The 14,645-nt window shown below is 41.7% G+C and overlaps 1 protein-coding gene across 2 annotated transcripts; it reads left to right on the plus strand.

Annotated features, from left to right (window-relative positions):
• Positions 1–398: 398 nt before the first annotated feature.
• LOC133109522 (amphoterin-induced protein 1-like) lies at positions 399–8,445 on the plus strand. Of its 2 annotated transcripts, XR_009704733.1 has the most exons (3): positions 399–483; positions 1,330–3,873; positions 7,881–8,445. XR_009704733.1 is itself a non-coding variant. In XM_061218852.1 (2 exons), exon 2 carries the CDS (start codon positions 1,433–1,435, stop codon positions 2,927–2,929), a length of 1,497 nt encoding a protein of 498 aa, XP_061074836.1. In that variant the 5' UTR covers positions 399–483; positions 1,330–1,432; the 3' UTR covers positions 2,930–6,322. The 2 variants fall into 2 exon arrangements, 1 of the variants encoding a protein (XP_061074836.1); XM_061218852.1 differs by lacking the exon at positions 7,881–8,445 and having other exon boundaries at positions 1,330–6,322.
• Positions 8,446–14,645: the final 6,200 nt, after the last annotated feature.

Consider the following 14,645-nt stretch of genomic DNA (forward strand, 5'->3'; position numbering starts at 1 on the left):
AGCTAATTAAAAAGGGTATTACCGCTATCAGAATCAACGCAACACACCATTGGTGAAGGTCCTTGCATCACGGTTTTTGTTTTGATTTCTGAATAAGCAGTCGGACACCTGATGAGTTGTGATCGCGCTGTGCACAAGCGGGTCCCGTCAGCGCTGACTAGTACACTCTCATCAGTAGCTGCATTATGTTGAGGGACTGCGGGCTGCCGTTTCTGTTACTGAAAATACACGTAAGCCCCGTTAGCTTTGTTGCGGCACTGGCTGCCAGCTGAAGTAGGCTACTTTCGATCTCTGATGGAGGAACACCGGATACTTAAACTGTCGCCGTTTCGTTAAACGGCAGTTTTGACCAATTTGTTGTGATTCAGAGGGGAGGGGCGTTCTGAGATTTGCGTTTCGGATGATTGAGTATGAAGAACCTGAGACTGGATTTTTTGTATCGCAATCGGATTTGATTCCATTTGTCCTGAGAAGCAACACAAGGTAAAATAATAACCGAGGCCCGGTGTACCGTCGTTTGGAAATAAAGGAGGAATAGATTAGGAGAAGAGAACGGTTTTCATAACTCGTATTTCCAAGGAGTATAGATGCACAAGGTAGCCTACACGGATTTAAGACATTGAAACATACTGTATGTTGGGCTTTCCTCCGTCATATTTTTCTTCCATAAATTTACAGTAATATTTGTTTTACTTATGCATTTGATTTATTTTTTCCTTTTCCACGATTGTTTCAATGTTCATCGATTTTTGTTTAGAGGTTAAATTTCTTCTTTCGCTTATCTCTGAACTCGAGGTTTTGATGCTGAAGGACGTGACGTAACCTATGTACTTTAAAACAAACAAGCCTGGGGAGAAATGTTAATATCAAGAAGAGATGTAGGCGATGCCGATTTGCTGCATTAACCGATATGTGGCTGAAATCGCTGTTAAGGGATTTATGTTGTGCATTTATGTGCATATACAAAATGGTGCAATGCAACACTTACACCTCCTGCAAGCACCATCCCAACGTACTTGCTCTACGGACAATATGAGTTCTCCCTAGGGGAAACAGCACGTGCACATTGCTGTGATTGAGACCGGTTGCTGTGGACTACAGCCAGCGCGCCTGTTTTGGTTTTCACTACATGCACTAAAGTAATCGCAACAAATATCCATTACGTTTGAGACTGTAACTTAATTGTAACATCTTTCTGCTGTTTGTGTGCACGTGTATATGTGCGTGGATTTGGCGGGTGTAGTAGACTAGTACAACCATAACAATGTAATTTAAATTCTTACAATGGATGCTGACAAAATATATTGTTCTGTTCTGCTTCTCTCACAGTCGTCCACTTACAATGACAGGAGCCCCCACGAGCTGTGACTCCACCACGCCTGGTGAGAATTGGCCGACAGCGTAGTCTCCTCTGTGAAGAACTACTGTAATAATGCTTTTCCCTTGCTCTGCCGAGCAGCCATTGCTGGGATCTTCCTGCGTCCCCAGGACTGTCCTCAGGCTCCTTCCCCTCGCCCTGCTGCTGCCCTGGGTGACAGCCACAACCCTTAACTGCCACAAGACCTGCATCTGCGCAAGCAACATTGTGAGTTGCTCCAAGAGGAATCTGACCACCATTCCCACCACCCTGCCCGCATATACCGCTGTACTGGATGTGAGCTACAACAGCATCGACAGGCTGAGCGCCCAATGGACCACGGTTCCGCTGCCCAAGCTCCACAACCTGCTCCTCAGCCACAACGGCCTGAACTTCATCTCCACCGAGGCCTTCCTGTACGTTACCCACGTGCGCTACCTGGACCTGTCCTCCAACAGCCTGCGGCAGCTGGAAGAGTCAATGTTCGAGCCCCTGAAGTGTCTGGAGGTGCTGCTGCTCTACAAGAACTGCATCACCCAGATCGACCGCTCGGCCTTCTCAGGCCTCGACAACCTGCAGAAGCTCTACCTGAGCCAGAACCAGGTGTCGCGCTTCCCTCTGGAGCTGGTCAAGGGGAAGACGCAGCTGGAGAAGCTCAGCTTGCTGGACGTCTCCTCCAACAGGGTCAAGAACCTGCCCATTCAGGAGCTCAAGGTCCTGCATGCGTGGATCAAAAATGGACTCTACTTTCACGACAACCCCTTTGCCTGTAACTGTGACCTGTACAACATGCTGGCCCACTGGCACATTCGGCAGCTTACTTCCGCAGTCGACTTCAAGGACGACTACACCTGCGTCCTGCCGGGCCCGCAGAAAACAACGGTGGCCGTCTTTGACCTGAACAAGGACTACCTGAACTGCAGCACGGTCAAGGCAGAGGACCAAGAGACCTACCTGGAACAACCTCTCACTCTCAACTGTGACACTCGACACAGGGTCATGAACAAGACCTGGATGATTCCTGGGAACGTGCTGGTGACCCCCGGAGGAAACCACAGCGCCAAGCTCCTTAAAGACGGCAGACTGGAGATCGCCTCGGTGCAGCTCGAGGACTCCGGAATCTACACGTGCTTCGCTGTGAGCGAGGTGTTCAATGAGACCCTCTATGTGACGGTGAAGGTGCACAACTTCACCCTTGACGGCAGCAGCGAGACCCTGAATACGGCTTACACCACGCTAATCGGCTGCCTGGCCAGCGTGATCCTGGTGCTCATCTACCTGTACCTGACGCCCTGCCGCTGCCCCGGCCACAGCAAGGCCAAGAGCCAGCAGGAGGACAGCATCCACTCTTCCATGCTCAGCGCCACGCCCTCCCACGAGGACCTGGCCACCAAGGCCGGCCTCAGCAGGCATGTGGCTTTCATCGACACCAAGGACCTACAGGGGCAGAACGGGAAGGTCAAACCCGCCGCAGACGAGGAGCGGGATGGCCGTCGGGACAGGGGCCAGAGGAAGAAGTCGGACGCGGAGTCCATCAGCTCCGTCTGCTCGGACACCCCCATCGTGGTCTGAGTGTGCCCCCCACACCCACTTCAGTGGATGCGTCTTCCAAATGGGACATATCAATGGATGTATGGCACCCTCTGTTGGGTGTGAGTTCCTGGAATTGGGGTACACAAGGGGCCACCCACGTCATTCAGCTCAAGGGAATGGTTAGCTTTATTGGGGGTATTCTATTCACAATCTGTCTTTGTAAAAGACAAGAGACCAGAGAACAAGGAACGAGGAACCCCTTCCAGCATTTTACTTTGTAGCAATTAACTATGTATACTGTGATATAGTCTGGAAAAGGCTAGAGGACATTCTTAAATCAGGTCAAATCAGGGAGGGGCAGAGGGAAAAAGAGGAAGGAGCATTGGCTGGTTAAGTTGAGTATTTGAGTAAGGTAAGCAGAAGCAGCATGTTTAAAGGCAGGGCAAGGGACACATAGTGGACATTTTATGAAATAAGGGAAGTAAAATTTCTGGGGAAAAGGCTTTACACCTATTAATAAGTCATGAGCATGAGCCTTGCAGAACGCATTTAATATTTAATAGAAATATCCCTGTGTGAGTCATGCAATTTCCTATAGAAATTATAACACTTATGTACACCCTCCGCTGGGCATGACAGGCTAGGATCACCAGGCTATGAATAGTCACCGTCACTGAATCACTATAAAAAGGAGCTGCCAGTGGAATAGCATGTCGCAAACAAAAACGGGGTATTTGAATACAAGCAAGCTGTGCTGGAAAATGGGAAATATGGAAATAGAGGCTTTATTCTAGCCAAGGGGTGCTACAGAGCAAATGGACTAACAGATGTTGGATGATTGTTTCATAAAAGCAAACCAAAGGAGATTGCAAAAGTGCAGATAATGCAGTCATTCAACCTGCAACCGCTTCAGAGCTAAAAACTGTAGGCTGAAGCCAACTGAAAGTCAAACTCAAGATGTCTAATGCTATTCACAACTACAGGTTGGTGTAAATGTACCGTAGCATACTGATAAAATGTGGGATTGACAGTTATGAATGCACAGCAGTTAATGGTCTTACAGGACAAGATAGCTTGCATGTGAAATACACATAATTTGTGTACTTGATTAAATTTCAGAGCTCTAACCAAATTATATCCCAAACAGAAACTAAAATGGCTAATGGATAATTACATTAGCAGAGATTGTCATCTTCTGCAAATCCACCATGTTAAAAAGTGATTCTCGAGCTTTCTGCTGTTAGAGGTTTGTTGAGAACCATCCTGTTTTTGTTATGCTCATTAAAAAGAATAGGTCTTCACTCCTTTTCACTGAATGCAAATATAAAGTTTCAGCCACTATTTTCTTTGCTTTCTGTGTGTCCTTTAAAACAGAAAAATAAAGAAAACAGAAGAAACTTTGTATTTGTCATTGTTAAAAACAACCTTGAACATTATTCTGAGTTGAGTCTTTCACATTTTCTGTCATATGCTCCAATATGATTTTTTTTACATCAAATATATTTTCTTAATAGTACAAATGACAAAAACATGAACCACGTGTCTTTTTGTCAGTTATTTAAACGCTATTAGCACAATTGTTATCTACATCAAAAATGTGTTTGTTCCTGGACAGATTCAGACAGTCACTGTCTGAAGCCTATATTGTTGCTATTATAAGAGTGATGTGTCCTTGTATTCCCAGAAAGTGAACAGAGAAATGAATATGACATTTGTTTTGTAAAGAAAGGAAGCAGTGTTTCCTTAGTTCTGCGGTTCTTTGTGTAATGACTGCTTAGACTGTCTTCAGCAACCCCGTACAAGTCTCAATCAAGGCAACCTGGTCTCAGACAGAACATGCTGTAATCAATTTAAACCACACAAGACAAGAGCGTCTAAAGACGCAAACGTTGTGTGGCGGTGAAACGAGGCTGCATCCAAAATGGGCCCCTACATTTCTCAACCTCACACCCTTTTCCAAAGAATATGGGAAAGGTATTCAGTGCCTAAAACATGCTTTGTCTCTCCATCATTACAGCTCCCATCAACGCTTGCATTTACATCCCACAGAAACAAATATCATAATCAATAGAAGCATGTTGTTCACCAAAGCCAGGTACTCTTCCTTGGTGGAACATTTTAAAAACAGAATTTTTCCATGGAGCTCGCTAGCTCCTAGAATTAAACTTTGGGTTATTTATCAGGGCTGTAAATATGTACGTAACAGAATTCCCAAACCCCATAGATGGAACTCTTTGAGGAATTAATTCTTACTCATTCTGTTTGGATTTGTATTGCTGAAAGGGTTAGGAGATGTTTGCTAAATCAGGATATATAATATAGCCATAAAACATGAGCAGGATAAATCCTTATCACATGTTCTAATCAAGGTTATATCAAGGTTTTTGTTTCTGAAGTCCCATGCTTATTATATCTGTACATCCAACTCCAACATTTATTTTCATCCTAAATACCTCTTGTTGAAAACATAGACTTTTCCAGGTAATTATTGGTTATTATTTGAATTGGAACATCATATTATTCCCTATAAGGAGTTGCTGTAACAACTATAGTGTAGGCCAGTATAATATATAGTTATTTACAGTAGAAGTAAAGACTACTTTTTAATATAAAAAACGGTCAAATTTATTTACGTCACAAGAAAGCCTTTGTATTTCTCAAGAACATTTTTGCACCACAATTAAATACAAATATAAACATGGAACTAAAAGCCAAAATACAATATCTCTTTGAGAGAAAATACGATACGATCATTTGTTTTCAGTGTCTACCAAGAATGGGTTCACTACATACCTCATGCCATTTTTAAATCTTCTGTTACTTTGACGTTTAATTACTGAAAGTTGCTTCTGATCCATTGACCAAAAATTTATATTAAATCCACTTTTTTGCGACCAATTTTCTATTAGATTGGTAATAAACTATCTGTATGGAAATACCGCATGCTTAGAAGATTCACCCATGATAATGTTTATTTGGGATGTATTTAACAAGGTGATTGAGAAGAGACTATAGCAAACTCTTAGTGCTGGGACAAGGGAACTTCTTCAGGCATTTCCACAAGCCCAACTGAAATGCTGGCTATTGAGTGACTGAACCATCTTTTGATCATGCCCCAAGTCTGCCCCACTGGCTAATATTTTGACATTCATGTCAACATTCAAATCTAAATAAAATGAACTTGCATTAATGAACTAAATAAAGGATGTACATGACAAAAATATCCATACACAGATACTGTACCAATCATGTATTGCATTTAATTCTGACACGGAAGTCTCTGGTAGACACTGAAAAACAATTACGATTGTATTGTGTTTCCATGGATTGTACTTCAATGTGTGAATTTCTATTTAATTACGGCACAACATATCCTCCTTATGTATTGATGTATTAATAATAGAATGGTATTAAATGCATTCAATTCTGTGACTTGATGAATTAAGAGTGTATATATCCATGCTTCTATGGACATGCTGCCTAATGACATTCACTTAGCTTATTCTTTTAAAATGGAAGTGATCCCTATTACGAACAAAAGCATGCATAAATTGCCATAATCTGTTTGGCAAAAGCAGTTGGCCACATTTCATGTTGCCTGTGACAACATACAACCTTATCAAAATACTAAATGTTCACACCTTCCTTGTGGTGTGCCACCTAACTTGTGCACCATTGAGAAGTGTAGCAAGTACATGCCAACAAGGAAGTGTAGGATGTATATAGATGCCTTCTGAAGAAAGTAAATCACAAAGGTGATATAAGGATACGTTAGAAATGGTGGAAGCAGTAGCCATACTTTAGTCAGTAACCTGACTTCTAGTTCTACTTCTGTTTTTATCAGTAAATCATTTATTTTGTGTATTACCTCTATATTTACACCTCTGCTGTAATATAACAAGTGCAATGATATCAGTATTTTATTTTGAATTGTAAAATGCTAATATATCACTTGCTTGTACAGAACCCAGACAGTGTGCTGTTCCCTCCAGGCCCAAGCTCACAGAAATTGATTATGGGTAACCACTGGCAACATGTTTGGATATAATCACATCAGTCCTCATCTGTAGCTGGCTAGTTGATTACAATGGAATTGCATTATATTTCTTGGCCAAATGCAAGAATAAGAACCAAGTCGTGTTTTGTGCATTAATTTTCTAATAATCTCAGTGGCTACATGTGCTGCCTTCTGGTACTGAAAAGCTTACAGCATTCCACCTGTTCCTTTCCCAATCTTGTTAGCACTGTATTGTGTGAATAAAACATAAAATTGTTCATTTACCATCAAGTAAACACTTACCAAGTGATGTCCACAAATTACTTGGGACCATACTTGTTGTTTATTTTTTTAAGAAAAAAACTAAAGTGAAAACCTTTATTTCAGGGTGTTCCTGACAAACACATTGATTAGTACAGGGCTGTGGGCCCATATCAATAAATGAACAACATCAAGAGCCAGTTTCAACATGTATGTTGCAGTTATTACTCAAATGTGCAGTGTGGTCCCTGTAGGATTTCTATAGAAATGGGAAAATACAAAATATCAAGGGCAAACAAATTGGTTTTAGAAAAGAAAACTTGAAATCAATCATATTAGGGTGCACACATATCTCAATAAGAGGTCTAAGACTAAATTACATGGCTAATAAATATAAGCCATCTGAAAATGTGGAATACACCTTAAAATAATGTCAAAAAATATGTTCAGGTGAATCAGGTAAATAATTACAGATTCACTCTATCGTAATTGTTTGCACAACTGACTTAAAGTTTAATTTGGAAAAATACTCATTTTTTTGTAATGTGCCAGTAAATGCACCCCACCCCCCACACACACTCAGATGTTACACTGATGATTAACATCTTATTTACATGCTATTTACAAAATGGTAGTTGAAGTTCATGCTCATGTTTATAATATTGCTGTAATGATCATGAGCACCACTGACATTTTCCACACCTCCCGTATGCTCCTCGCTGTCACTCACAGACCTGTATATCCGAGCAGGAGCTCTACCTTCACCTTCAGCTGCTCCACCATTAAAGAGGCCCTGACACGGCGCCTGGCACGCCCTGAAAACCCAACATTGAAATCCAGGAGAAGCGCCATTCACCCCGCCCCCCACGGTGCCCTGGGCACCGCTGAAATGGAAATGAAGACATCAAGCAGACCGCCGGCCAGCAGGAGACAAATTCAAAGACAGCGGGGCGGAGGGAGCGGTTACTCAGCCGTCCGTGTCGGCTACAGCAGGGTGCGCAGCTGCAGGTCACATGGCATTTGTACACTTGCTAAAGGCTCCTCAGTCTTTTGTTACCATGGATGGTGGGCAGGAAAGGCCAGAGCTGTGTACAGTATTACCAGGGAGTGAACTGTAAGTGCTGTAAGACTTCTGGGCACCGAGTGTTATTTCGAATGCTGTGTTACTAAGCTGCTGTGATTGCTGAATCCAAAGTCAAGTGAATGAGGCTGTACAGAGTGTTCCTTTTCCGGAGGGCACAGTATGCCACCACTCCTGCTAATTGAATTTAGAAACAGTCTGGCAGTCCAGCCCAAGCATCAGACAGCCTCATCCCATCTCGTGCATCAGCCCTCTTAGGAAGCGCTTGCATTTAAGCACCCTCTTAAAATTCAAAATGGCTACAGCAAGCACACATCTCTTTGATCAGCAAAGTATTAAACAGATCTTGCTGAACTCCGGTACATGGTAATGAGTTGCTGTTTGGCTTCCATAATACACTGCAAAAAAAACAAATAAATTAGTCAATCTCAGCAAGCATTTTAGATTTAAACTTAAAATCTTATTTTAATGACTTTTTGCTGAAATATTGCCAATGAGGTAAGAAAATGTCACTTTTCAAGCAAACAGCAACTTAAAACAGTAATATTTTCAACTAAAAAAATTAGATACATTAATTCAATTTCATGTCTCATTACAAGACTGGTTAACCCCTTAAGTACCGCCCCTTTTCTTACATACATACCCAAAATAAAATAGTTACTATTCTTGAACTCCTTTCACTACTATACTACACATATTATAAAAACAAAGTTACAGAAACTCAAACACAGTGAAAGGATTGAAAAGATTTTCTGTTTTTGACTGGATACAGATTATTTTAGCTGTGGCCAGTGTGCTTAGAAACAAAATGGAGCCCAACACTGGACAAATCCCCTTTCATTTCAGGACAATATCACCAAAAATGAGCATTCTACATTCTACATACATTCTACTCCAAAAGGACACTTGGAAACTAAATTATATTATGGGTATTATCAACTGTAAAATACTGCATTTTGCTTGTGTGCATTATCCTGAAAAAAGTGTTTACACATCCCCCCAGCTGTGTTGATGTAATTGAACACTTATAAATAATTAAATAAATAATTTCTCGTTTAGCTGAAACTATTATCTAAAGCGACTTACAGTTGAATAGACTAAGCAGGGGACAGTCCCCCCCTGGAACAATGTGGGGTTAAGGGCCTTCCTCAAGGGACCAACAGCTGTCTGGATCATATTGTGGCTACACCGGTCATGGGCCTTAGCCACTAGGCTAGGAATTTATGGTCATTTTGGTAAAAATCATCAGATCAGAATGATCAGAGCACAGTAGGCCAATACCTTGGCTCCTAGGAGACGTTTACCCTGAGGCTTTGCAGTGGGTGTGCACAGGTGATTTTTATCTAATTAAAGGCGACACATATGCCACAACAAAAGAGGTTAGCCAGTAGAGAGTATGTGTCAAAGGGTGCATATAATAATATAAATGAGTTGTTTATGACAGGAGGCCCGTTTCCCACTTTGGATGAATGACACCGACATCTCAGCGCCGGTGAACCCGAGCGGAACGCGACGGTGGCAGCTGCTGTAGCTGGATGACTCAGATGATATTTAGGGTTGTCTGCAGTAGGTCCTGCTGCTCAAAGATAATGAAATGAACACAGCAGGCAATAGTGTGGAATAGTGCGTGTATAGTGTCTGTCTGCTGTGGCCACTGCATCCACACGTAGTGGGTTCTTTTTACTGTGTCTCCCCGCTTGCAGGCACCGCTGTGTTTCACGCATGCACTCACAGAGGGACAGCTGTCAGTAACCAATTTAACTATCTGTCACCCCTGGTGTTCATCAAATGCCTACTCCTGCCCCAGTGTGTAACATGACTTTGTGCTCTGTGTGTGTGTGCACGTGTGCGTCTTGCATGCGCACAAGCATTTCAATCATTTGCTCCCAATGCAGAGCCTTTATCACGTTCACTGTTGTAAGGAAGAACTGAATGTCCTGTTCCAAAAACAGAGCATAGGTCAGAGATCATCATGTCAAAGTGGTGACGCAAGGCCAGAGCAGACAAACTGGCAGAGTTTCTCAGATGAGATTATAACCTGTCAGTATGCTGGTGTGCTTTCAAATGCCTATATTTGGCACATCGTGAATTGACTAGTGTTTGGTCTATATTTCTATAATTTCTACACACTATCTCCAAGCTTACTTAAATTTCCTTTGACTTTTAAAAAGCACAGGGGTGCCCAATGCAATGATCTTATGCAAAAAGATAAAATGTTTTTTATTTTAGCCCAGCACTACAACTCCTGTTTGTATTAATGACCTAATTATGGTTTTCAATCAAGACCTTGATAAGCACAAATCCAGTGTTTTAGCGTTGGACTACAGCAGTAAGGCCTGCACACACATCGGCCCTTTTCAGATTCAATTAGACACCCCTGGTCTAGTACTTCAGTCTGGTAATCTAAGGTACAGTTAAATATTATTTTTTTATATTATACACAAAATATATTGTATATACACAGATATGCTTGTGTTCTAGCATCCATCAGCATCACAAATCCATTATCACAGGTCTCCACAGAGAGCTCAGCTCCTTCCCGGAGGAAGGGAAGCAGAAAGCTGTAAATGGGGACGGGTTAATGAATTATTAAGGAGTTCCCTGCAAGGAAGAGTACCATAACTGACACCATAACACCCACTGCTGGCACATTTCATCTGCCCATTAGAACATTTATCCACACCACTGACCTGAAATCCTGCCAATACATGTATATCTAATACTAATCTAACTGTTCAGGTTTTGCATGAGAGAGTTGTCAAGTGAATAGGAGAAAGTGATTCTTTAAACTCTTCACAGAATAAAATGCTGTTGAATGTCATTTCTGCAGATAAGACACTGTAAACTGACAGATTGTGGACAGATTATAGTGATGGATCAGTCCCATGCTAAAATGCTGAAAACCACTCAATTACTATTACAATTACGAGCCAGGTCTGCATCCCACGCTATATCAATTTTATGTCAAACTTCTGAACTAGCATGCGTAGGCTTGAACAGGAGACCACCTGGGTAAAAACTAAGTCGCGGCTGGAAGAGCCGCTGTTGGTGGCCAGTAGGGGGCACTCTTCCTTCTGGAGCATATGGGAAAAATCCAAGATGTTAAACCGAGCCCTGGCCTTTAAAGGAATTAAATGAGAATACATTTAAAAAGAGTAATTGATTATTATAACTCAGTACTGACTGTGGCCTGCTTTTCTTGTGCTTTAGTATGACTGAGCAGTAAGTTAATTGACAGACAAAACAGGACAGTTTTAGTAAACATGCTAGCAGCCTATTGCCTCCGTTTTTCATTGGTTTGTCTTATTTTCATGAGTCATATGACCGTTTTGTTCATACCACGGGATGCAGTGGATTGATTGTCACAACAAGCATTCTACAGTTGTCAATCGTGTTCTGCCAGTTTATTTCGATTTAATTTTTTTTGGATCATCTTGTCTTTTATCGCCATCTAGTGGTCTAAAAACGGTAAATCCTGTAAAGGAAGTTTGAGTGCGACCCATGCACCTTCTGCTGATTGTAATATTCGCAAATACAATTTGTGTATAGACAGCAGTGATGGTATATTTTGCAGTTCAAAAATCTATTTGCGCTATTTGTAATCTGAAGGCGACATTAGGCGTATCAGACGCATACATTCCTTAGTAAAACTGAGACTAAAGGGATGAATCACGCAGACCAAACAATGAAAAATAGCCCCATATGAATAAGTTCCTGATCGTGAGTGATTTAGTGAGTCACTTGCCTACAATAGTCGCACTCACTCACATTAACAGTTCCTACCCGTCACAAGTCAACTAACTTCGTTCCCTCAACACGTAAGGAACAATTCATATCTCACAGTCGGGTCATACGGATCTCGTTACAAGACGCAGGTGTGCCACGACAGAAGCGTGTGAACGAGATCACTAGATCATGGTCACCCCTTTGGTCTGGGAACGAGATCCGTATGACCTTTAGACCAGTGGTTCCCAATCTGGTCATGAGACGCCCATGGTGCGCGGTTTTTAGTTCCAACCAGTTGCAATCCCTGAATTTCAACAAGCCTAACAAACTTTTTGAATCTCTTAAGCCATATTATGTCATAAATAGCTAAGCATGGCATGTAGGATAAAACCAAATGTTCATATTGTGCTTTTACTAGCAAACACTTACATAAAACGCAGCCCGTCTGGTATTAAATGTCCCCAGACATTCACATGTCACCCCCTGCTCAGCGACATCCATAGCTGCCTGTTATAGCTCGCATCAAATGTAAAACTTTGGTGCTCGCGTACCAGGCAGTTAATGGATTAGCCCCTGTATATATTCAATCACTTATCAAGACGTAGCCTACACACCGGCAAGACCCCTCCTTCAAGGGACGCCTCCCCCTCGTCGGACCTGCACTTCTCGGTCATGACTGCTGTCTGTTCTGGCCCACGGAGGTGGAATGACCTTCCTGTGGATGTCAGAACAGCAGTCTCTGACCACTTTCAAACGCAGACTGAAGACTCATCTTTTCAGGCTGCTCCTTTCCCTCCCTACCTCACCACCATGATTATACTTGCCATAGATTATAATGGCACTTATATATAGTTATATATATACTATTTCCATTTGCAGCTCAACAGTGAAACAACACGATACCAGAGGCAACTGGACAGAGCGCAACAGAATTGGAGCTGGAAAATGAGTCACCATTTATAGATTAAAAACACATTTTTTGGAGGGATGATGTGATGAAACATTATTGAAAGTAGCAGGTAACAAGAGTACATGATCATCAGATGCATGAGCTTTGGTTTTCTTGGATGTCAACTATGCGTATATCCAACTAGTTACGGTTTTTCTGTCTGTAAAGGAGAGGACACGGAACCGTATTCAGAAAACAGCAACGGAGCAGACCATTCTCCTTGGAAAAATAAGGATGTCCAGCTTAAATATGTACCGAAGTGTGTGCGACCGGTCTCGGGTTTGTCGAGAGTTTCCGGTGCAGCCAGAGGACACCCTTGGGCAGCTAGAGACGGTACTGTAAGACAGAGGCAATTCTGGAAAGCCTTGGAAGTTTATTTCTTCTTTCTTCTATCAAGCCACTACTTGAAATAGTTTGTTTTGATCAAATGTAATATTTCCATGTATAGATCTGTATTCTCAATCTGCAAATGTCTGTACTTATTTATGTCCATAATGGCTTTCCATAGAAGAGACTGCAAGTACTATAGCATGATAATAATATTATACCCATAAAATATTATTGCAGATAAATGTACTGTGTGTCTGTGTGTGTGCATGCAGATATTGCATGAGTTTGTGAATGCATCTTTCATCACGTTGCATACTTGTAGCAAGTTTATATTCCTCATTAGTGGTTGTGTTGCTTTGAGGTCACTTTGTGGATGTTGTTCACACTGGATGTGTTTACTACTATTCCCAATCTGTGATTTTTTTTTACGTTAAATTAAAATTGACACAATGAACCTGCATGTAATGGCTAAATTTAATGTTGTAACAAACACTTATTCATTGGAAATAGCCTGTGAAGCAGACGTCATAAACGTGCCTTTCCTTAGAACATCTCTCAGGTGTTTGAAATCTCAACGCAAAACAGTATATAACACTGTTATTTTTATTCCAAGAATAAAAACTTTAGCTAGCAGATTCAAAATTACCATGCTTAGCTCCCTGTCGCAAAATTTCGCGAGGCCACAACATCCACAGAGCTATCACACTAGATCTGGCGACAAAATGCACCTCTTTGAAAACATTTTCCTCAAGGAAAACTCGTCGCGGTTTGATGAAGTCACCATGAAAAACACGATACAGTACAGGCTCCACTCAGTCCACTGGTGTCTAAGGGGAGTATAAATAAAAACGAAAACTTGTTCGCTAGCTAGCGCGCGAATAATCGCATTTGCCACTGAATAAAAATACAAATTAACACAAAGCGAGCTTTTGTTTTCTAAGGGTTCAACGTTATGAGGTGGTTATTCTGTTGATGAGGCTGAAGAAGTTCCCTCGTTAACTTGAAATTCTCTGGACCTACTTATAAAATCTAGAGATCTTCATACCAAAACGTCTGCGTTGCTTCTTGTTTTTATCCGGTTGAAGTATTCCTTGCTGTCAGCAGACCGGTTCCAATCGATGAGAATGAGCAATCCCGGTGGTCGCGGTGGGATCATTGTGAAACTCGCCTCCAGTTCGGCGCTCCTTCTTGACTTTATCTGTTAGTGTTAGGTTGTAATGTGCCAACGTAGCCGAATTTAGAACCTACTTCATTAGCTATGTTCAGAATAGTTGTATATTATGTAACGCTCTACAAACCACCTATGATGGAATTGCATTATTCAAAAGTGTGCACCGTAAATGTAAGGACAACGTTTATTTGTGACTTAAGTATCGTAATTATGTTATGATGATTTAAATTCATTATTTTG

Source organism: Conger conger, chromosome 14 (genome assembly GCF_963514075.1).
Source record: "Conger conger chromosome 14, fConCon1.1, whole genome shotgun sequence".
In the NCBI taxonomy this organism is placed as follows: domain Eukaryota; kingdom Metazoa; phylum Chordata; class Actinopteri; order Anguilliformes; family Congridae; genus Conger; species Conger conger.